The sequence below is a fragment of the Acipenser ruthenus genome, chromosome 5 (assembly GCF_902713425.1).
Source record: "Acipenser ruthenus chromosome 5, fAciRut3.2 maternal haplotype, whole genome shotgun sequence".
NCBI classification, from domain to species: domain Eukaryota; kingdom Metazoa; phylum Chordata; class Actinopteri; order Acipenseriformes; family Acipenseridae; genus Acipenser; species Acipenser ruthenus.
Window position 1 is genome coordinate 36,134,783 of NC_081193.1, and position 25,686 is coordinate 36,160,468.

Sequence of the window (25,686 nt, forward strand, 5' to 3'; positions counted from 1 at the left end):
GGTTCAATTAAACAATTTAGAACAGGGTTAGAACAGAGATGTCCTGACAGATTTTTTTGAAGCATAAAAATGAATACCTAGTGCGGAGTGTCCACTGATAGCAAGTCCTTCAGGCGCCTGCTCTGTGTATTTTCGCAAAATATACCACAAAGCATTTGGGGATATTGGAGGATACACAAAAAAATGTAGTTTGGTATTACAGCGTCCACACTTCTGATAAACCGCACTCACTACCTGATGCGATCTAATTAGAACCGGACTCGAGACTACATCCTGAGGTGGTCTCGAGTCTGGTTCTCGAGTACGGTATTAAATGCTGCGTAGTGTGTACGCAAACCGTATTTAGCACTTTTAAGTCGGCTTAAATGCAACTAATAAGCTTTAAAGGCATAGTGTGGACAGGGCCTAAATTAGATCGCATCAGGTAGTGCGATCTAGTGCCGATACCGCTGTACAAAGGAGCCGGCTGTAATAGACTGATGGAGTTAAAAAAAAATAAAAAAATAAAAAAATAAAACTATCAACAGGAGAATGTGTAGCAGTAGAATGTTCTGTTACTGGAAAGGATACGTCTAAATCCACTGTTTGGAAAAATTACGACATTATCTTTATTCAGCGATAATCAAAGTCCACGTGGCTTTGTACAATGCAAATCTTGCAAATATGACAGCAAACAGACACTCTCCAGCACCACACTGAAAAGTGATGTATTCGTACTGCAGCTGTTTTAAAAGCCTGTGGTGCAATATTTGTCGTTGAACGTTAATTTATCGGTTTGATATGATCTAGGCTTGTCCAAAACGAGTATGCGAATTTGCAAGAGTATCTTCTGCCAAACTACATTTTTTGTGTATCCTCCAATATCCCAAAATGCTTTGTGATGTTTGGCTAAATATGCGCATGAAAGACTTCAGTGTACACTCCGCACTTGGTATTCATTTTTATGCTTTAAAATCTATCCAGACATCTCTGTTAAACTTGTGGAGAAAATAAGAAAAGCACATAGTTAAATTAGGCAACTGCAAAAATCAAATGTGAGTTAAAAGTAGGATTGGGGATGAACAATTCATGTAATTTGTCAGCTCTGTTTGAAATAAAATTAAGGGCACCACAATTAGGCAGGCAAGATATGATGGTAAAAGCAAAGATTGTTTTGTAATTAACAGCTTTCCTCTGAGTTTAATTATGAAACAGAATCTGATCAATGTGTTTATTGTGTGTGTGTGTTCGCATTTACTCTTTGCAAAATACTGTAGCGAAATAGGTTAACGCAGGCAGGCGCAACACACAGAGCGAGGCAATCCACACACAGGCGGAGGGCGGGCGTGAACCCGGGACCCGCCGATACAGCTGTACAAAAGAGCCGGTTCCTTTGCCGGGAGCGTATATCGGGCTTATGTCTTTGTGTATGACTATGTCACCTATCAGCCCTGCTGCTGCCTTTCTCTGTGCACGCTACAATACGTGTTTTATTTATTTTTTTAGCAGTATGGATCTCTATTAATATGAGGCATAACACATTATTTTAAAATAAAATACAGTACATGGTGTGACACTATTGTATTAATTTCCACTGTTCATTAATTACCGAACTATTTTAATAGTGTGTGTGCGCATTAAGCCCGACTAAACATGTAATGGTAGTGTGGACTATTTGAACTGGATTAATTAGAACGGTTTGAGTGAGTACGGTTCTCGAGATCGGTATTACAGATAGTGTTGATAGGGCCACAGTCCCAAGACCCGTTTTCAACAAGTGACCCGATTTATGTTTCAGACATTGTCCTTAACCGTATAATTAGTCTGACAACTTTCTCATTATATATTTGTGACAGGTTCACTTGAGACCCTTGGAAAAATACTTAAAAATATTCAGTTTCGAATAAAAACACGAATGGTCCTCAACTGCGGAGTAAACTCCTAACCGCAAGAACTGATAAGCCTAATTTGTATTACTGTACGACTGCAATAAAGCCAAATGTAACAGAACCGTTTTTTACAGTAGTTTTGTATATAGGTTTACTTGAAAATGTGCACCACGGGTTCGAGTTGGTATGGCGAGTTGAATTTATTTATGTATTTATTTGAATTACCGTAAATGGATTAACACAGCAACATCTGTTAACATCTCAATTGAAACTTGAGCTGTCTGACATTGCGATATTTGCAATTAAGTCTCAATGTAGTTGGAGCTAGTGAAACCCCATATCCAAGACTGCAGCAACTTTACGCATTACTTGCCCCACATGCACACGTTTTATCACCCAATCACATTTAGCACGTTTGTCTTTGCTTGCACGGGTCTTGGCACAAATTTTAAATCTGGATGAGGGAGCGTTAATAAAATGCTCATTTTGTAACCATGCCACAATATTTTACGAATGCTTAAATAAATGAAAGTGTAACCAAGCACGTACCATTTCAATATCTGGACGCAGCACCACTTTCCAAATTCCAATATGAACAGACGTAGTCCTCCAATATAAATATATACGTTTATCAATTAAAAAAAGTCTGGATCATACTGAATCCCGTTTTGTGTTAAAATGACAATAGTAGCCAACTTATCATTTTTTTAAGACGTCTTGGTTTAAGTAATCTTCATGTCACCGTGCCATTAGTCAACTCCTAAATGGACAATTGAACCCCTTTTGGTAACACATGAGTGTAGAGGCTGACTCTGATGGCTGTAATCTTCCTGCCTCCCCCTCCCCCAAATGACCCACAGACTTACCAGCATACCCATCACATCGGTCCATAGCTTAGAGAAGTTGTCAGACATGTTGCTGTCTAACTGGGGCTCTGGACTGGAGGTACCTTGATCACCCTCCATTACTTTCCTCGGCTGAGAGTTTCAGCACAGGCACATGAAAACAAAAACACGTTCTGTCAAAAACGGTGACAAGCACCCCAGAAGCAGACAACACTTAATTGTCCTGAAATCTTTCACAATGCCTTGGCTCAACCAGGGTCCACTGAAAAGATACTCACAGACAAGTAAACCAAATATACAAAAATATCCTCCCAGGGGAAAACAACAAGTCTGACTTCAGTAATGATATTGTTCCATCTTGCATGCGTTTTTCTTTTTCTTTTCTTACACGCACTGAAACGGATTATAACCTCAAAGTTGACATTCCTTCACAAAACTTGTGTGGCGGAGCCTGCAACAACACACAGGGATTGACAACGGGTCTTAACCAAAAAGTTCAAGGAGGGGGAAGATCGAAAAATATGCTAGAAAAAGTATTTTAAACTTCACCGGTCTTGGTTTACAATACAAAAACGGGTTTCTTATACTACTTCTACGCTATTTTAAAAGGTACATACTACGTTATTACAAATCTCAGCACTAAATACTTTTTGTAAAATTCTGTAAACCCCTCCTCCTAAAATGAACTCCCCCAACTTCACAGGACTATATTTTTTTTAATCTTCTCCTAGTTATACATTTAGCAACAAAGGTGCTCCCACTCTATGAGATGTTGAACATCAGCAACAAGCAGGACAATCTCCTTTTAAACTCGATGGCCAAACTTTACTGCAGATTATGTGCATGTATTTATGAACACTGTCAGACAATATATTTGTAGTCACACAAGTGGTTGACGCTACCTAGCTTTTGACATTAAAACTCATCGTTTTCCGGTCACCACCTTTCCCCCAGGGTAGGACACAAATATACCCTGCCTCGCTAAACAAACATTGTTTTAAAAAAAACAAAAAACCATGAACACTGTTTAAGGAAAGACGTATTGTTTGTGTTCTATTTTTATATGTTTTTTAAATGCTAATTGTTTACAGTTGTGATATCCGATACATTATTTAAAAATGTTAACGGAACAGAAATACACCCTTGCTTTGTAATTCTTCACAATTACTATATAATTTCAAACTAACATAAATATTCGTTGTTAATAGGTGGTTATATTTAGCTTACGTCCAGAATTTGATTACAAGACTCCTTCATTTTAGGGGTGTGACTTTCATGAAAACAGAGAGAGATTAACCATGTTTCATAATATTATTTTCTTTCTCTTTTTTAAAAAAATATCTATGTTCTATTTCCCTATATATATATATATATATATATATATATATATATATATATATATATATATATATATATATATATATATATATATATATATATGCCAATAAAGCTAATTTTGAATTTGAATTCTAGAGAGAGAGAGAGAGAGAGAGAGAGAGAGAGAGAGAGAGAGAAAGGACAACATACTTTAGATATTTTTTTTAACATCATGTAAATCAGACTACAAAATGATATCACAAAAGTCTATCGGAAGCCATAATAGCAATAGAGTATTTCATGTTAGATTTTATTTGTCAGTTTTTAGTTAACACACACAAACAAAAAAAAACTTATGACTTTAGATTTTTATGTACTTAGACAAGTTCTTAAAGCATGTTATATGGGTTCTGCTTTTAATTCCATGTGGAACAAAAACATATTCAAATTCACAAAGATATGGTACTGCAGCTAATGAAACAGTGGAACATTTTTTAAGTAAACAGGATTACATTTATGTATGGTGTTTCTTTTGGGTCCACTTTTACCTCTGAGACCTCTACTGTACATGAAGTGAAGGGTTGACATTGTCACTGACTCCCATATTTTGCCTTTAGCAGGTCCAGCTCTCGATTTTCAAATCAGTCAAAAGCTTGTGGCAAAACCTACTCATTTTTTAATAGATTACAAGATAGGCTAAAGCACAACATGTACCACCAGCCAAGCAAATGTAATCCAATGTTGGTCACCATGCAAGGGAAATTGTCTCTGAGTGGCATCACCACCAGGTAAAAAATATAAACCTTTTTATTTCACACTCCAACAGACAAGGCCACAGCTTTTTGTTTCCTTTTTCTTGTATTTCAGAATTACTGGATGTCCTGTGCATGCTGTTCACTGATGTTTCATCTCACTTCCCTTAAGAAGAGATAATTACTAGTTTAGGCTAACCCGTTACTCGTTCATATGTATTGAATTAGCAGAATAAGCTTGTACTGTGATTTGACTGCAAACACCATTAAACAACTTTTTTCCCACCACTATCATTTTTTTTATTTTTTGCTCAGTTGGAAAAGATCAACAAACTTGTGATATTAGTCACAATTTGTGAATATCATCGATTTAACAGTCATTAAAACACAGCATCACATTACATATAATTATAAGTATTCTTCAATAAGCCAGCTATAATCAAGTTAGGGAAAGAAACTGATTTTGTTTATGGGTGCAGACTCAACACTAATAATAATACAATTGCTTATATTAAACTAAGATTTATGGCTTCAAAATGAATTGCAGCTTAAACTTATGTTTAAAATATAAATATTTAACTTTCTGACTTCCTGTGTCTCTTTTACAGATGATTATCATGCTTAAAGCTTCTCTATATATTAACAGGGGTCTGTTTCCTATTGAAACTTCTGATCATTAGGAGAATCTCCACTGTTTTTATGTTGACTTTGCTGAGTTGAATTCACCGGTTTGTTTGCTGACAAAACAGCAAAAAAAAAAAAAAAAAAAAAACTAGTACTTTACTGTTTGCTCACATTAAATCTTCAGCAGTAATAGAAAGTCACACACAAAGCAACAACAACAACACATATATACTTAACCTGCAGGCAGATTAACAATTCAAATAGTATACTTAACCTGAGAGCAGAAAAAACAATTCAAATAGTATACTTAACCTGCAGTTAAATTAACAAACAAACTCTGAGCCAAATTAAATATTCTGCATTAAGGAAAAAAACAAACACACACACACACACACACACGCATAATTGGAGGCAGAGTACTGGTACAGCACAAGAAAAAATGACTATCCTCTGAGGAACTGCAGCTTTGAAGCTCATCTATCTGAAGTTGTTGGGATGGAATATTACTTTCCCCTCTGAGTTAACAGATTGTGTTATGGTTCATTAGTTACTGACTTAAAACAGAACAATACATCTTTGATCCAAAAGAAAAACTAAACAATTCAGTCAGAATCAACTTTTTTTAATTTTTATTGTGGATGCTCTACAACGAGAACAATAACAAAAAACATCACATATGTGGTCTGCTGCCAAATAAAACCAAGTTCAATATATCCGATTCCTTGTTTAAAATAGTAAAAGCATTATGCCATCTAAACAGTTCAAGAGAGGCCGGTAAAGAAGACTTTAAAATAACTTACCATGTTACTTCAATGTAATGTCAGCGGGCCCATCAATAAAATTTTTATTCTTCCAAGGTCTGGCTTGACTCCACAGCACTTGTACTGGTTAGTAGATCTGCTCATGGAACATACCGGCTCTTACCTCCTTGGAATTAAAATAAAACGCACTTCACATTCCAAATTAACTACTGCACAAGAAACTCCAACAAGCAGTGTAAGCTCCACGGTCACAAACAAAAAAAGGTCCTCAGGATAGTCAATAAATAGTAAAAACAAATCACCCGCTGCCCCGCAGGTCTTGCTGGCCTCTCCTTATTTTTTTATTATTTTTTTAAAACAAAGACTGTGTCTGCAGCTGGGTTTTTTAAAAAATAGCCCTTCCTTTCACAAACAATTTTTCCAATTTTGTCAGACATGTCATTTCCCTCACAGAGTCAACTTCCTTATACCATATTGAAGTTGAGTGTCAAAAGTTTAAGCTGGACATTGACACCCATAATTTAACAGCTTTCCTGTTTCACTCTACCTCCTTTGGAGCATTTGCATGAGGCCAGTCATCTAGCCAAACCCTCAGTTTCTATCCTGCTGTGAAACTGATTACACTAGACAGCCACTGGTGCTTTTTCCTCTTACCTTACAACACACTACATAAAAAAAAAAAAATATGGACTAAGATTTTATCTCCAATGCACATTTTTACTGGAAAAAAACTGAAATAAACCACTTTTTTTTTTTTACAGTAAGTACACCTACTGTATGTCTTTTGTTTAAATGCAGTCTTTAATTTCAGAAAGAGGGACAAACCAAATTGTGACATATCACTATCCAAATTATAATGTCATTCATAACCCCCACCTCTGCCTAAGCAGCTACCTTACTGTACTAATACATAACAAAAGGTGGGGGGGTCTCATTTGCCTCAGTCAATAATAGCTCCTTGGACATGCAGTGTTGGGACCAAAGTTTACATGTAAACATGCACAATGATCGCTGCAATAACCTTTTTTCACTGTAGTTGTGGCGATTGTCCTGAACTATTGAACTACCATCACATTTGATCAATATCACCACTGTTATTGTCACCCTCCACTTATTTCCACATTGAATTATCCCTGCCACAATATAATAGCAAACAATGGCGACAAGCTCCCGATATCACCTTGGCTATTATCAAAATCCAGACTGTATCAATCACATTTATCAGTCGTACAGCTGGATTTCCACCCCACTTAAAGTATTGAAATATTCTGACACGTACAGTTAAGTAGCACAATGTAGTTTACAGAACTCCTCAATGGGTATGTTTACAACTTCCTCAGGTTTTTAATTACTACTGATAACATCTCAGTTCCATTGAAGTGATATTAAGAGGGTTTTTAATTTTATCTTGAACCTGAGACCAATAACCTCCTACTTCTGAAGACATGTCAATTTGTACCAAACAGATTATAAAACAGGAAATAATCATAACACTTCCATTGATAAACAATGTCACCTGTCAACAAGGTCTGCATTCTGATAAAGTAGATGGATAAATGTAGTTAAAAAAAGGCTTTCTGTGAAAAATATAGCACATTTAAAGAGTTCCAATAAGGTGTTATTAGTTGTTTAACAACTGAACGTCAATTAAGATGCCAAACTCCTAACATTTTTAACATTAAATAACTTGCAGTTTTGGTTTCTACCCCTGTAATGTCATTGCAATGAAGAAATCCTGAATGTATCCCCAATTACCAAACTTTCCAGGATACATTCCCTGCAAACAGAGTCTTGGAAATAGCAACAGCTGCAGGAAAGGGCCTGCAGATGCACTAGAAAAACAACTTGAGTGTCTAATGGAGAGCTTTTTCACTGGCACTTCTTTAGTGCTAATGACAAACACAGAGATACTTGACTGCTTCACATGGAAACCAAATACAATATAATCTGGATTACCGGCCTAGAGGCAAAAGATTTAAAAAAAATCTAAAACAATTGAGTAATTTACACTTCAGAGAAAATAGCTTTGAATTGTGCCCCTAATGTTTTGGAATGAGACAGGAAAGAATATTGCATTGAGGAAAATTTCTCAGGACATGACTCTTTCTTTCCTTATACTTAAAATATGTTTGTATTTTTCCCCACTCACAATCAGACAATGTAAGAGTATGTACAAGAGTATGTATAAAGAGCTAAAAGCTAAAACAACTGGAATTACAAAAAAAAATCACATTCTGTTGTTATCACTAAAACATTTAGACAAATAGGGACATGCTATGCAATTTTATTTGCTGGGTACAGTATCTAAGTTCTTTATTCATAGCTTTGGAATGCTGGAATTAAAACTATGCAGAAAGAAAAGTAACCATCTTCTGTTTTTGTGAAATCAGCCTACATTTTGATTGGTTTCATAAATCTCTCTGGTTTGCTGCAGCAGGAAAGGACACCCCTGTGTGAAGTGGCCATAGGTAAATTGAATCTTTTCTGGGGATTTGTAGGATTCCCTGTAGGGTCTAACTGTAACCCTGCTGAGTTTTATAGACACAATTCCTGCAGGGAGCCAACACACCTCAACAGTAAACAGAATCCCTGGGTTTATGCTTTAATAAACACCTCTAATTAAGAATGAAGAGGAGAACACACACACACACAATAATAAAATATACACTTCAATGCAGATCAAAAGGAAGATGCAGTTGAATATCCCCAACTGTTCTCGCCTTCTCTAAACTAGTTGCAAGCGTTGCTAGACAGTGGTTAAACACCATGGAGACCCATTACCTAAAGTGAACGTGTTTCTGCTAACACACAAAAAGGCATTTTCCACACCTATAGTATGGAGCCGACAGACATGTTAAACTAATTAGCGCAAATCAGGGATTTTGAAACAACATTGTTCATGTAATGCTTTTACGTGGTTAATATGACTCCAGGGACCATTACTTAATATTCGAAGTCAAAGTTAAACGCAAAAATATATCATTACATTTGTTGATAACAAAGGTATACATCCTCAATTTAAAATGAAAACACTTATCTGATGTTATGAAAATAAATAAATAAATAAACGGCAGGTATTATGGAAGAATTGTGTTTATCGCAGCATTCCCAATTTAAAAGTAATCACTTTGTTTAATATTTGCTTTTATGAAACATTTTTAAAGATTTCATTTATGTTGTGCCTGCAGATAGTATTAATCTTCCCCCCATGGGATATTATTAATTCCAATACAGCAAGCAGAATTATCTGAGACCAGTGAAGCAGCTACTGTAGTGTGTTATTGAATGACTACTCCTAATAAACCAGAGATGAGAAAACCAGAGACATGCAGGGTATGTAATACTAGGCAAGCGTTGTTTAAACCCCCCCAGTGTTCTACTAAACTCTGTGATTTTAGAGGTCAGATACTGTACACTGTATGTGTCTTGAGTCCCCCAAACCAAACCCATCCATGAAATGCCATGAAAAGTTTATTACAGTGCTGTCCACCTTAAGCACTGCTATCTGGGAAGAAGTAGCATGGTAAGAAGAGACCTCTGCGCAGCTGCTCTACCGGAACATCCTCCCTGTGCAGAGCATAAACCCTGTGCACAACAGATATGCTGTATAGTGAAAGCTGAGCTTTAATGATGTAGTGTGTTAGATAATATCAACTGGTCCAGTGGTTAAAGTCCAGTTCTTGTGTCCAGAAGGTCACCGGTTCATATCCCACCTCTGCCACTGACTGATTCACTGTGTGACCCTCAGCAAGTCACTTAACCTCCTTGTGCTCCATCCTGCAGTTAAATCAATGTCCTACTGTAAGTGACTCTGCATATAATATGAAAGGCACTATATAAAAATAAAGATATTATTATTATTGCTTAATTCCCAATATGTCAAATCAACAGTGATGTGTGTGCAGCTTACTGTATCTATATTTACATACATACAGTATATATATATATATATATATATATATATATATTTTATATTTACATACATACAGTATACAGAACTGTGCAAAAGTTGGACAGCACATCTGGAAACCCCTGTCTGCCTTGAAATTTCTGCCTGGGAGAGACCTTGCTGATGCAGTATAAATACCTTGTGTCTTGTTGCTGTGCTCAGTCTTGCCATGGTGTATGACTTTTGACAGTAAACTGTCTTCAGCAACCTCACCTCGTTAGCTGAGTTTGGCTGTTCCTCACCCAGTTTTATTCCTCCTACACAGCTGTTTCTGTTTCAGTTAATGATTGTGTTTCAACCTACACATTGAATTGATGATCATTAGCACCTGTTTGGTATAATTGTTTAATCATACACCTGACTATATGCCTACAAAATCCCTGACTTTGTGCAAGTGTACCTAGAAGAATTGATGCTGTTTTGAAGGCAAAGGGTGGTCACACCAAATATTGATTTGATGTAGATTTTTCTTCTGTTCACTCACTTTGCATTTTGTTAATTGATAAATATAAACTATTAACATGTCTATTTTTGAAAGCATTCTTACTTTACAGCATTTTTTCACACCTGCCTAAAACTTTTGCACAGTACTGTATATATATATATATATATATATATATATATATATATATATATATATATATATATATATATATATATATATTGTGACGATCTGCGTTCCTATCCCAGGCTTTGCTTCAATCAGACACTTGACAACCAGATGCAAGGAAACACCGTAGCGTATGTTTATTATTTACAGACTGAAAAAGAAAATAAAGAAAACAAAACCTAACCCAGTCTCGGGTCCTAACTAAACAAATCGTTTCCTAACTAATGACGGGGCAGGCTAAGCCTGTTACCTCGTCTCCAAAACCAAAATCGTAATCCAAATACCTTTCCAAAATGTCGTTAACCAGTTCTCACAATCCGAATATTCTTTTTCCTTGTTTTACTCTCCAACTCTCCAACTCAGCTCCTACCATCACCCTCGCCAAAACACTCACAAAACAGACATTTTAAATGGTAACCAATTATATTATTAAACAATTTACAGGTCATGAAATTGGACAATTAATTTGAACTGGAGCCAGCCTTGACTCCAGTAGCTTCCACCTGGTCCTATTGTCCCCCAGGTATTGTCTCTGCATAATATTAAACATTTATTTTAAACCATACTTTTTATTTGTATTTGTACTTTCCTTAACACACAGTTATTATTTACAAAGTGTATTTTTTTAACCCATTCATTTTTTAACCCAAACACTTTTTATTAATTTTCTTTGTTTACCAACCAGTTGGTTTACGTTGTCATTCACCTTTTTCCCCGCTTCCTTTAACCAATCCCTCACAATATATATATATATATATATATATATATAAAACTCACAGAAATTCTTCCATCATGTGACTGTGTTGATCACTTCCATTAACTTCATATGGTAAGTGTGAAGAAAAACATCACCCAAACATGTTAGACCATTAGAAGGAAGAGGAGGAATAGGAAAATGAATCAGTCTGATCTGTACAGACAGACCCAATTCACAGTTCTGTCTCAAAGTATTTTTTTAAAATATGTTGTAGAGCACCATCGGTAGCTTAATAGCCTCTGTGCATCAGAAAAGGAATCTGCAGATTCTCCAGTTTGTCACATAAACTGATGTTAAATAAATTAAAAAACACTTACTTGTGGCATAAAAAATAACAGCAATATTTTTGATTATTGGTAAAAACTGTACAGATTTCTTATTTAAGACTGGGGTGCTACAATTTTCTTGCTAAAAGGATGCAAAAATTAGGAATTCTTGGACACAAACTGACATGACAGATGTTAATTCTGGCCAGGAGTAAGTGTTCCCACTGGAGGAGAAACATTTCTGTTTCCCTGTATTTAATACAAACAAAAAATAATAATAAAAGAAAAAAAAAGAACAATAGATGACATTGAGCTTAAAGGCCAGCCCAGCCGGGAGAGCTCAGGTGCTTCTAGCCAAAAAACAATTGACGTGTATAGAACCAAGCTAAAAGTGCAGCTGCACTATCTCTAGTGTTGTATGGTGTAGTTAATTCCAAATGTAAGATTTTCAATCAGATCTCTGACTAGCTCATCTCCCAGGCCCGTTCCGACTCAGCGGACCCAGACAGTGCCGTCTGCCTTCCACTGGAACCCTCCTTAACAAGAAGGCTGCCCAAAATCTCCTAATGAAAACACTGACACAAAATAACTAAAGCCATTTGTTGGCCATCATACACAGTTAACATGTAAGCATCATCGCAAGCATGCTCCCTTTATTTCTGTGTCAGCAGACTCTATGCCAAGTCAAGAATAAGTAAGTGTGGAGAACTGGTTCCTTACTTGTATCTTGTTTTCGGTTAGCCAAGATAGGCAGGACAAGAGTGTTCAAATTAGAATAGCTTTGCTAACTAAAAGTGTCCAGAAGCCCACAGGATAGCATTCTGCTTGTTTTGTTTGTTTTTACAAGCTGGGGGTGCACATGTAAAAATCTTAAGAAACAGACAGAATACAGCAGCAAATTAAAGTGTTTCAAAAATACTTGGTTGCACAATATTAATTCCTCTTGTGACCCTTCCCCTGCACCACTGTCACCTACAAAAAACTCCACAAAGAGGAGAAACCAAGAGATTGAATTCTGACCCATATACTCAATCTATTACTAGCTGCTTTTTTGTGCCGTGTCGGTAACAGTTTAAATATTAAATCTGAAGGTTTTTTAGGGCAATTTATTACAGCAGTCTTATCACTATACTCAATTTACGCATGAAAGAGAGGTTGTGCAAGAATGGCAACTTTAATAAGTTGTACTTCTTCATGTTTTGTATTGCAACCACACCATATTCCCAATCAGGCTTTAATGCTATGTTGACCACTGTAAACAAACTCTGCCTTCGGTTCTACATCACATTTATTTAAAAGAGAGCACCTGCAATCTGAAAGGATTTCTGAAAGAAAAAATATAGCATGACAGAATTGCAAGCAAGCATCTCTAAGGTAACAAAAAAGTAAAACTCAGAACAGCTGGTACTGTATATTAGCATCCAGTGTGGGTAAAACTTCAGCCTTTCAGGTTAATTGAAGTCTCCAGTGGTATAGTCAGCTGAAAGTTTTAATTAGAGAAATGTCTTTGGCTGCAAACTGTGTTTAGCTATAATACGCAGGAAACGGACCAAATTAAATATGGAGTGCCATTGCTCGAAGGCATACATACTCATAGGTCATTTTTTTGTGTTAGTTCAAGTGCATTTTGGGGCCAATTTAAGGAAGCACTGACACTAATGTCTGAGATATTATCATTACTGTCAGTATTGCTTGAACTTGAACCTGTCAACTACTCCACCTGCTGGTACCAAAATAATCTGGTAAGTACACATTGCTGTACATGCTTTCCCCTATAATTTTAAAACAGAAATGGACGGCATTCATCACTTTATTTTTGGAAAAATATTATAAAGCTAACCAGAATGGTTAGTCATCCAGGAGGGATTGTTTTTAACAATGCACACACACACACGTTATGAAATGGGAGGTGTTGGAGTTGTTTTAAGCAGTTTTTAGTAGCTGGGATGATCCTCCATTCAGTCAGGCAATGTATGTGGGTTTTTTTTATAATTTCTAGAACATTCTGCCCGCAATGACCAAATTAGTGAAAATATATACAGTATCTTTTAAATTGATATATTTAATATTACACTAATGACTTCTTCCAAACGGTACCTCAGGAAAGTTCACATTAACTTAAAAGGAAAAATTGAGGCATTGTCGAATATCTTATATCAAATGATTTGCATAGGGTTAATAAAATGATCCAGAACAGAGGCCTTCTCAGGAACACTCATCATCAAGGGTGCTATCGAAGGCCGTATAGGAAAAAGACTCACTTTATACAACACAGTGTAATTGCTATCCATTACGATAATTAAACATACTAAGTACAGGGTGAGGCACACCTTGAAACGTTTTGGTTTTAATAGTCATGCAGTGCATGTAATGGCTTGTAATCACAGACATGCAATGCACATGCCATTAGGCCAGAATCAGCTGCAGGAATAATAATAAGAAAAAAAACTGTTATTGCAATGACAAATGTTTCAAGGTCTTTCTCAATGTCTTCTCTAAGAACCTGCAGAGGAATCTTCATTGTCATTAAAGCAGAAAATACTGCTTTTTACAATTTAGATGAAATCAGGGCTTATTGTTACTCTCATCTGTTAATTTCTCTACTCTGTAAAAGGAAAACATTTAAACCACTTTACATGTATCACACATACTTATACAATAGGTGGATCAAACATAACTGCCAAATAAATGATCCTTTTCATCTGGCACATGAGAACTCCTCGACAGGTCCCCCCCCCCCCGATCCTCATCGGCAGTAAGACTGTTCAGGACCCCAAATTGTCTCTCCTCAATCACCTCTGTGGATTCTGCTGCAACAGTAAACAGTAAAATAAATAACTTCCTGCTTACCAAATAGAATCTCATGATAATGAAGAAAATAATCAGTTTTCAAGTAAGGTTTTGCTTCAGCACTAGAACTGGTTTACTGGGAGCACATGGGCATGCTCTATATTTATTAACAACCTGGGCTACCTCAGGATTACTCTGTACTTTTCCCTACGATTCCAGCTTTGACTTTCCAGATGTTTAAGAGTTCATAGATGTTTGTAAGAAGAGCAGGGGTATTGTCCCAGAGCTCTTGCTGAATTTTTCCCAATAGAACACTATTTCCTCTTCCAGGAAGGACATAGACTTTCAAATAAGCAAACCCAGAGGACTATACTAGAAATAACATCCACAATAATATACCATTAACTCATGTTCTTACTGGAACTTGTGATTAACAACCACTATTCAAGGGGTTTTTAAACCCAGACCTGGAGACCCTGTGTCTTCTGGTTGCAGTTGCAGAGTTCAATTTACTTATAAAATGTTATATCTAACTTGAAATCTGCAACTGTTTAAGAGCTGAAAACAAGTAAAAATGTACAATTAAGCAAATTATCAGTTCAATTAAGGGCCTAGTTAAGTAATTGAGAGCTCAGTTGGAATGAGAACCAGCAGAGACAGTGAGGGGGTCCCCAGGACCGAGTTTGAGAAGCCCTATACTATTCATAACCTCAATAAAAAGATTTCAACGTGAGCATTAAAAAGAATCACATAGTTAAAGAAAACCATCATCACTTGATGAACATTTACATTCCCCCACTCACAGAAGCACACATAGGAATAGAGTTCAACTTAACAATTTCTACAGTCAAAACACTAGCCACAAGAAAAGTATTATTTACAATTTCTGAAGATTGAATGTGTTTCACAATATGATGCAGGTTTATCGGGGCCATGTTTCAATTCGGAAGGCAGGAACATGAAGATTATTTGCCCAGGCATGAAAGCTGAGACTTTCTGGTGGTTGCTTCTGTGTTAAGCGTCTTTGTATATTTAGTTAAGTTTGTAATTATATCCACATTTTTCTAATTTAACAGTATTTTTTTTTTAATTTGTAGAGTTATTGGGGTTCAACACTTAACTTAATTAATTGCAGCTATATGATCTGAGAAGATGAGCTAACGGGGGATAATCTGATTGGCTAGGGACGTTCTGAGGATTTTTAATTCTCATTAATAGAGAGCCATCTGGTATTATACACCTAACGTGATACAGTGCTCCTAGTCAGAACTCCAGAGGACCTTATTCAGTGCTAGTGGGGGACTGAGTTTGTGCCAGTTGCCCTGAGCCAGTGACTTAGAAGAGCTTGGTTGTGTGTAAGCCCCTCACAAATTGAGGTTAGAAAAGAAAGAAGAAAACACAACAGAGGGAAAGATTAATCTAATTTTGCATAACAAACACTGTACAATTTAGCAACCTTACAACAAAAATGTTTAAAATGTATAGCCGCTGATAATAATTATAAACTTTATTGCAAACAAATAATTTAAATTCCCCATTTTAGGCTACAGTAACCTCATGCCAGGGATCCAGTTAGAAAACCTTACATTTTTTATTTGATCTGATACAAAAGAAACACTGCATTAATAAATCCATTTGTACAGATTTTAAGCTCCTCAAGTTTTGTCTCCTAACAAGAGACACAGCAAAAGAATCTCATTTAGTCAGTTTAGGACTCAAATGTATAACCAAATAATACTGCAGAAGAATATCTTATTGGTGTGCATTTGTGGGATTGAAGCAGGTTCAGAAAATACAGCTCTCCATATGGAGACATAAAAAGAGAACCCTTAAGTGGAGCTAATTAAGCATTAACGAAGAATCAGCTACCATGAGGTAATCACACCTCAAGTGCAAACTGTGACAAAGACCCTGTGTTAAATCTGTTTTATAATTTAGGAATAGAGCGCAACTATGGAAGAGGTAATGAGAAAAACATGGAGATGGTGCAGGTATTTCAGGTTCAGTGTCACATGCATTCTTTTGGAAATTGGTTACTCAAGGGATGCACAACAGCTTGAGAGATTTTAAAACAGGATAAGAAGTGGGAACGGAATTGAAAAAGGACATCATTCTGCATCTGGTTTGGAATGAAGAATCAAGATAGTTCCTTTTCTCGTGTTTGGTTTGGAAGTCCCCACTGCCTACAGGTCTTGTTTATACTGGATGGGCATGTACAATATTGACTGGTGACAGGCTGATGACATATGCCTTTGCACAAACAGAGTGTACCATACATAAGACAGACAGGAGTCTGAAGTAAGATGACAACTAAGAGCTTGAAAACACTATTTAAATAACATATTACTTTATATAAAAAAATACCCTGAAATGCACATATGCCACAATATCATACATTTCTATCCTCTACACATTGCACATTAATAGCAATGCAGATTACTCAACACGCACAAATAATGAGCCACAATCATGATAATGAGAGTCGCAATACCGGCAGAGGTGAGGTGAGTTAGGAGTACAGAGCAGTACGCCGTGTATGAGATTTGTGGAGCACGAAATTCAAACCAAAAAAATATATATGCCAAAGGAAGGGCAGCAAAGTCCTCTTGGTGCACAGAAAAGAAAAGAAATGTTTTCTGAGGAGGAGCTGAGAGTCCTTACGACTGAGGTCACTTGGCATGAAATTTAGTTATTTGGAAAAGCTTCAGCCAACATCAGTTATGCTACCAAAGAGATCATAAGGTTCTCTACAGTGGAGAAAGTCAATGCTGTGTTACCAAGAGGACAGTCAACTAGGTGCTGAAAAGGTGGTGGGACCTGTGGCGGCGAACAAAAGAGAAACTCACAATGCAGCAGGAACAGGAGGAGGGCCGCCATCCACATCACAGCTGACACTGCTGGAGTGGCAAGCAGAGAGGACAATCCATTCCAAACAAAGTGACCCTGGATTTGAATGTGCGGGTCCTCTCTGTCTTGCCCTTCTCCTCCAAAAGGTTTTCCTGCCTGTCCTCAACAAGAGCCAAGCGTCGCCCCATCAGGAAGTGTACCACAGCAGCCATCCTGAGGCCAGTGACAGGTCTCTGAAGGTGTGTGGTTCTATACAGCTCTTAATTACTCACTTCTACAATGGTTTGTACCTTGTCAGAGGAGGTGCAAAGTTTTTTGAGGGTCAGCCATTGCACAAGTGCAAGGCAAAATCCTTACATCTCATTATAATGTTTGCGCCTGCTTGGTATTCCAGATCCCCGCCCAATTCCATGCTCATTTCTTAATTTGAATACATTTCAATATCATTTAAATGAATTAATAATGGCAAAGTGCTTATATGATAGCAGGTGCAGAACGGCATTCTTTACATACACCGCATTTTTATGGACTGCTAAAGTCCTACTTTATGCCAGCTAAACACGACTGGCAGCAATATGGGTGTTTTGCAGCCGCAAATCACTTTGTACGTATCCTTACATCAGCCCCTATATGTTGCTGGGAAGATAGGTTTTTTGTTTGGTACAAGCAATTGTGGGTTTACATAATGTAATAATTCTTCTCCATATATAAATAATGTCCAATTATAGGGTAAATGCTAAAACTTAAATTTCTCCACGTGATTACTAAAAAGTAGAAAACCCTCAAATAAATGTGTTTGCTAACGAAGGATATATTTTTTTGTAAACCTAGGAGATAAAAATAAATTTAAAAAAAAGAAAAATGAAAGTGCAATCTTGAAGATGAATTCCTAATTAAAAGGCAAGAAATGTAGTTGCCTAATATCTCCAGGGGGGCCATTACTAAATTATTTCTAAATGAAATCACCCGTAACTGAAATCACGCTAGTAATATTATGAATTGTTTTAAGAGTCTTATACAATACATTAGCTGTCTAATTCCTATATTATGCCTAAAGTATTTGAATTTCAACTGTTAATTTCCCCCCATGTTTATATCAATGTGGGTCTGACAGCTGTAATCAATGACCCGCTTGAATTAAAAAAAATAAAAATAATAATAATGATTCTTAGGCATCTTGAAAATGTCATGTTGCATGTGTTTTCATTGGTCCTTAATCTACATGACATTTACAAGACTGCAGTGTACAGCAAAATTGCGGATGTATAAGACAGAACAAATAACATTTCATTAATGCCTAAATAAGTTTGTATTTAATTACATTTATATGGGGTGTTATTTTTGTCATTTGTATAAATGAGCAGTTGAAAATGTATACAAAACTTAAACGCATTTTAAACATCTGTTATTTTCATGAACTGCCTCTTCTTTATACACGTATTTAGTACATTGTTAAGTACATAGGACTGCATTGCACACTTTATAAATGCAGAAGTAAAAGCTTGAATCATATAATGAATGCATACTTTTGACCATATAATTGTGCTATCATATTAAAAAATGTAAGATATTGCACCCACATTTTGGCGGCCATTATAAAACTGTTAAATCGGTAAATGCATTGATATTCACAGGGGAGGCACGCTGTTGTGTCAGGCTTCAATCTCTTTGATGGTTTTCTTGCATTGTGACTGTGCCTCCAGGGAGTGCTGCTGGGAGGCATTTGAGATGAATGTGGGATGAAAGTGTCTTGGGCTGGTAAGATACCGTTGGTTCGTAAACTGCACACACACTTTGATAATACCCCAAGGCATCATTTAACAAGCTTCAAGCTCACAATCTGCTGAACTTAGCCCCCTAGCAAGATGGAGTGGGAACACTGCTAATCCTTTTGTCAAGTGTAAGACCTCCTCCCCCCACCCCCCCCCCCCCCATCCTCTAGAGAGACCTGTGTGGAGCTGCAGGCTGTGGACAAGAGCCAAAGTCAGCAAAAGCATTTCTCGATGCTGTGGCATTCTCATTCCAATTGCTGTTCAGCTTCTGCTATTCACAAAATCAATCGTCTCTAAGTAACATTTAAACAGGTGACCATTAGCATGGACTATCCTCCAACAAGTACAGGGACAGTTTGTGTTTATGAAATTACAGCGGTCAATCATTTTCTTTCTGTGTGGCCGCCATCCACCAGCAACAAACTCCAAGGAGGCCGGGTGCTAACTGAAAATATTTTAATTGGTCACTTCAGGCACTAAAACCATTTCGTTGTGATTTAGCCTTTGATATAACATGATACTGACTGCACTGAAAACAGCAGTGCAGCACATGAGAAAAAAAAAGGTATTGAGGTTGAATCTAATTAATAATAAGCAAAATACACATAACCTGTGGAAAGCCTGACATTATGCGACATATGCATATATATATATGTGTGTGTGTGTGTGTGTGTGTGTGTGTGTGTTGCTTTGTGTGTGACTTTCTACTACTGTTGAAGATTTCATGTATTGAATTATGAGCAAACACTAAAGTACTTGGTAGTTTGTTTGTTTTTTGTTTTGTCAGCAAACATAACCTGGTGAATTCAACTCAAAGTCAACGTAAAAACAGTGGAGATTTTCCTAATGATCAGAAGTTTCAATAGGAAACAGACCCCTGTTAATAAATAGAGAAGCTTTAAGCATGATAATCATCTGTAAAAGTCAGACACAGGAAGTCAGAAAGTTAAATATTTATATTTTAAACATAAGTTTAAGCTGCAATTCATTTTGAAGCCAGCAATTGTATTATTATTAGTTATTAGTGTTGAGTCTGCACCCATAAACAAAATCAGTTTCTTTCCCTAACTTGATTATAGCTGGCTTATTGAAGAATACTTATAATTATATGTAATGTGATGCTGTGTTTTAATGACTGTTACATTGATGATATTCACAAATTGTGACTAATATCACAAAGGTTTGTTGATGTTTTCCAACTGAGCAAAAAATAAAAAATTGATAGTGGTGGGAAAAAAGTTGTTTAATGGTGTTTGCAGTCAAATCACAGTGCAAGCTTATTTTGCTAATTCAATACATATGAACGAGTAACAGACCTCCAACGAATTAACCTAAACTAGTAAGTATATATATATATATATATATAATGTCACAGGCAAAGCCCAAAATAAAAATTTAAATTACTTATTTCTAGCTTTGTCCGGTCTACCCACTGCTTCTCGGGCAGAGTCCAAATCACTCCCTCTGTTCTTTCATTCCTGCTCTGAGTGACAGGCAGACCTTCGGAAGAAGGAACATGAGAAACCCCATTGACACTTCCGTAGTACCATCGGCAACAGCCGGATAGGAATCTAGATATATATATATAAAACCTACGTCATACTTCGGAACAATATTACCCGCAACATCAGAACTAAAATTAACATGAGAAACCCCATTGACACATGCCTATAAAAAGGGCAGTATTATTAATAACATAATAATAATAATAATAATAATAATAATAATAATAATAATAATAATAAGGAGTTGTATTAAACTGTCCAATCAGAGCGGGATGATTAGCTGATTCACGTTTGACAGTGTTTATGCAAAGCGATCTCGGAAGAGTTGGAGAGTGTATCCAGCGGAGTGACTGAGAGTAAGTTAAGTACGTAATACATATCTAGATTTTTAAATATCAATCAATCAATCAATCAATCAATCTTTCCCAGCTGCAACGGCTACCTGTAAAGTTCAGGATTACTTTCAAAATTCTCCTGCTCACCTACAATGCCCTTCATCACACAGGTCCTGAGAACCTCTTCAACCTGCTGACCCGCTATGTCCCTGCCCACAAGCTAACTTGGTTCTCCGACTCTGCATGCTTTTTATCCCAAGCAAAAGTGCACCACACTTGGAGAACACTTGTTTAGCTTCATGGCTCCGACACTCTGGAACTCTCTCCCAGCTTTGAAGCGTGATGCTCCCATCGTCATTCACTTTAAATCAACTCTCAAAACTCACTTGATTGGGCTGTAGCATATAATGAGATGTCTGTTACGAGTTGCACACGCAGCACTACCCTGTGTGAGCTACACTGTGGGAGACTGCGTTCTGCAGCAATACCCCTCGTCCGAGTTGAATAATCTTGTCATGTAGTAGAACACACAAGCGGTTGTAAGAAACCCAACTGCTATGGTGTTTATAATAATGTTTATGAATGTATGCAGGGAAAAGGGGCTAGTAAAACACTGAAGACACAGGAAGAGTTTGGTGCGTATGTGAATTGAGTATAATTTATAACTCCTAGGTTCCGTTCATATTTGTGTACAACAGTACTTCACATACTCCATTCAAAATTATATGCTTTCATTAAGGGAAACATACGACAGCATGTTACTGTGTGATGGTTTACGAAGAGCACATATTTTGTATTGCTTGGAAATAAGTAAATGCGTTAAAAAAAATGCTGAGTTATGAAAAACATATGATTTGTGAATGCTATTTGAAAAATAATTTTAAAAAAAACAGATGAATGTGTTGTGTTGTCTTAGAAAACTGCATTGCTGGAATGTGCCCGCAGAGTTTGAAAACTATTTTGTTTGATGTCTGACAGGTATAGTGATTGCTGATAATACTGCATTACTGGCGATGAAATGGTACCTGTACTCGTGGTATTTAGAAATTGAACTAATAAATAACACTGTAGTTTTTAACAAGCCTTCCCTTTGCTTCTTTTTTCAGGCACTGTAGAAACACATTTGTTGAAATGTGCATTCATGTAAAATATGTCATTTGGTCTTGCTGACCACCCTGAAATTTATTTGCGTGTAGACTCACAATACACATCAAATCTCAGGCTAAGTTTTGAAAGAGGGGTATGTTTAATTAAAAAAAAAAAAAAAATGACAACCCTTAAAGACTTAATTAATAAATGTATGCCATTTTCACTTTATAATATTTAAAACAATTGTTCATAGAAACAGATTTAGCTTAAAAAAGAGCTACGGTTTGTCCATTCTTAAATGTGAAATGCTCCTTGACTGAGTTTAAAAGAAAGGCATGGATGGAGTCGCCACTTTGATGGGGCCTTGCTAAAATGAATCTCTCTGTTTGAGCATGTGGGTTGGGTTTGGGATTGTCACCAGTTTAGCACACAAGGGGAGGTAGGAAGACTAGAGAAGAGCAGGTTGTGAAAAGGATCACTGAGGGTGTAAAAAAGACTGTAAATGTCTTCAGCTTTGTTATGCTCCTCCAAGTCTGGCTTAATAAAAGAACCAAGTGACTGTATTTCAATTTTTTTTTTTTTTTTTGGACAGAAAGCATTGGCCTCCGCTTCCTGATTTTTGTACTTGTCATGTTTTTTGTTTTGTTGTGTGTGCAGGGCATCATCCACCCCTGTATGTGACATTATGATTAAAGTAGGACCATACCTGGCATGTTACACATTTACAGACATAGATGTATGACTTTTGTTAGACCCCCATCTCCATTAAATAAAATAGATCCTTGATTACATTTGAAAAATCTTTCATTTAAAAATATGTCAAATAATTTACAGAAAACTTAAACAGCTAAGAGACATCTAAAATTTAACTAGAGATAAAATGTTTTTATATACAGTATACTAAGTGTTGCTTGTAGTGTTAGTTTAATGGTGTGCTTCCCTACTCAGAACTTACAAAATATACAAGTGAGTCCACTACTTTCCACCACCTCATATGAATCTGAATTAAAATACAAAAAACACTCTTATTCTGAAAGAAAGCCAATTAATTTAAATTAACATTTGCTGTAACTAACAATGTATTTCTAAGGCGATAGCCTTAATGAACATTGACCTATTTATTTAACGCATTCACAGACAATTGAAAATACAATATTTATTGATCATTACTTCTGGTGTGAATCAGCCTGATTCATTGGTATCTTTTTGCGTCGTATAACATGCCTCAATATCGGATACGCCAATATGCTATGCCGATTACATACCAACTTTTTCTCCCTGTATTTTTGCACACAGTGACTTCATCCTCCCTTCATAATTGAAGGGTTTATTTGCTGAAGAGTGAAACATAGCAACAACAAAATAAATAAATAAAAGGTGATTTGTATTAGAATTGAATTGATTAAATAGAGGCAAAAACAGGTTTGTACTGGCAGATGAGTGAACATCCTGTAAAGGATTATGGAGTTATTTATCCCAATTCCTTATTAATGTACTTTCAGTTCAATTAGCTGTTTGTTTTATTTTTATGTCGTGTGTTTGAATAAATGCAAACAGCAGATCTTGTGTTCTATTTAAAGAGAAAAGCAGTTATATAAAAATATAAATTATAGAAAGAACAAAATATGTAACATATATTTCTCTCCTATTTTCTCCTCTAGAAGGTGTCATCATCCACTCACAAAGCAATACAGACTCGGCACAGTGTTTATTTCCCAGGCTTTTCAAAGACAGGGTGTTTCTTGGACAAACCCATTCTGGCAGAGAACTGAGATGTCTCAGAAGTAAAATGGAAACAGATTTATTCTCTTTTTCTAGCTTGTAAAAAAAAAAAAGATCAGTTTTCCAAACATTCTGCCCAAAAATTCAAGGGGGTTGACCAGTTTGATTTTTAAAATGAGTAAATGGAAGGAAATTAGCCTGCCAGAGAGGTCTATTTCAATGATCCAAAACAGTGAGAGGATACAATTCCTCCACTCTTCAACTGACCCACTGTGGCGGAGTATCCCGCCCCTATATGTATTTGTATTATTATTTGTATTTTTGTTTGCGGCGCAGGTCAAAGCGCCGCGTATTTGTTATTGTTTTTATATTTTAAAAACCTTGTGAGGATGTGTGGCTGATCAGCTACTGATTATTTAACTAGCTGACAGTCACGCATCCTTACTAAACTCGTGCAGACTGTGGCCGAGGGGTAATAAGATAATTAACAGCTAGTTAACCCCTCGGCCAGAATATAAGAACCTGCAGCTGTCCGTGCTCAGAGGAGAGTGTCAGAGGCGAGACAGGTTTTGAGCGAGCGAGCGAGAGAGAGTAAACAATTGCTAAGTATCGTGCTGGGGTAAAACCAGTACGCTTATTTGTTTATTTATATTTGTTTGGCCAACGTGCCCTTTTGTTTTGTAGCGTTTTGTTGTTTGTTTAAATCTTTTGTTTTTTATTTATTATTTAATAAAATCAGCTGAACGCCGTAGCATTTCAGCTCTCACCCGTACTTCCTGAGTCTGTGTTTCTGGTCTGTGACGTCACCACACCTCACCACTGCAAACCATCCTTCACACCCACATATTACCATGACTACATAAAATACTTTATATATTTAAAAAAAAACAAAAAAAACTGTGAAATAGATAAGGTTAGAAATGTTGGTGGGACTGTTTTTTTCTGCCTGTTTAAATCATGTAATGACCCCAATATGCCAGGACACCACAGAGCCACTGGATTATTAATTGCCCACAGAGTACAGTTTGCAATGAAATGGACAGCATTTTCAACTATGTCTCCTACACACTGCTTTGAGGGATTAGTTGAATTGTCCATTACTAGGAGAGGATGACGCACTACTGACTCAGCACATAGGTCTATTTTATGTAGTGCAGGACCAACCCTGTTTATCTTCTAAAATCTAGAACAATATGTCTGAAGTTAGTCCTGCAAAGTTCAGTTCCACCACCATGCTGTACAAATGGATACAAGCTGGAATCCAGTAAAAGCAAAAAACATGTAATCTATTATACTTTTAGTGGAATAAAACTGATGGATGTTTGAGTTTAAAGGTTGGCCTTTTTGACAAGCTGATTTTCTAGGTAATTTTTCTTTTTTTCACAGCGTGACATTGATAAATCTCCCACTTACTCTGGTACTAAAGGAAGCAGGTATTCAGCACTGGAGTGACAGTTATTGAACAGACAAATAGCCCTAACTAGACTGTCTTTCTGTATTTGGAGTATCAGAGATAAGAGAACATGAAAGATAAGAGGTGCACATATGGTGTAGATTTTATTTGCTACATAGAGAAGAGAATCATAACATTCAGTCATGTTCTTAAAAGTCAGGTGATATCCATAACTTCTTAAGCTTTGCATGTAGTAACTTTAACAATTAATTAATTTCCCCATTGACTTCTGAATATAAAAAAATACAAAAATCTTTGAAGAGGCAGCTTTCCATCACTATTTCTGAAGCCTACCAATGAATCCCAATAGATCGTTGAACAGGCCTCTCAGTTTTTGCATTTCGATTCCCCAGTGGAGTGCTCAGCTGAAGTGTCAGGCTTTTATGTTGCACTGTCATTTGATTGCTCCCCATTAGAAACTATT

The 25,686-nt window shown here is 36.5% G+C and overlaps 1 protein-coding gene across 7 annotated transcripts in view; it reads right to left on the reverse strand.

The window, feature by feature from the left end:
- LOC117402243 (SAM and SH3 domain-containing protein 1-like) overlaps positions 1–25,686 on the reverse strand; it is a 373,068-nt gene that overhangs the window by 79,645 nt on the left and 267,737 nt on the right. Inside the window, exon 1 of one of the 7 annotated variants that reach the window (XM_059024115.1) lies at positions 6,207–6,751. The exons of 4 other annotated variants lie outside the window; for them this stretch is intronic. In XM_059024115.1, coding sequence (XP_058880098.1) covers positions 6,207–6,209 — 3 coding nt within the window. In that variant the 5' untranslated portion in view covers positions 6,210–6,751. Of the gene's footprint in view, positions 1–2,417; positions 2,682–2,734; positions 3,326–6,206; positions 6,752–25,686 lie in introns of those variants that run through there. 2 more of the 7 variants (XM_059024111.1, XM_059024114.1) reach the window with 2 other exon arrangements.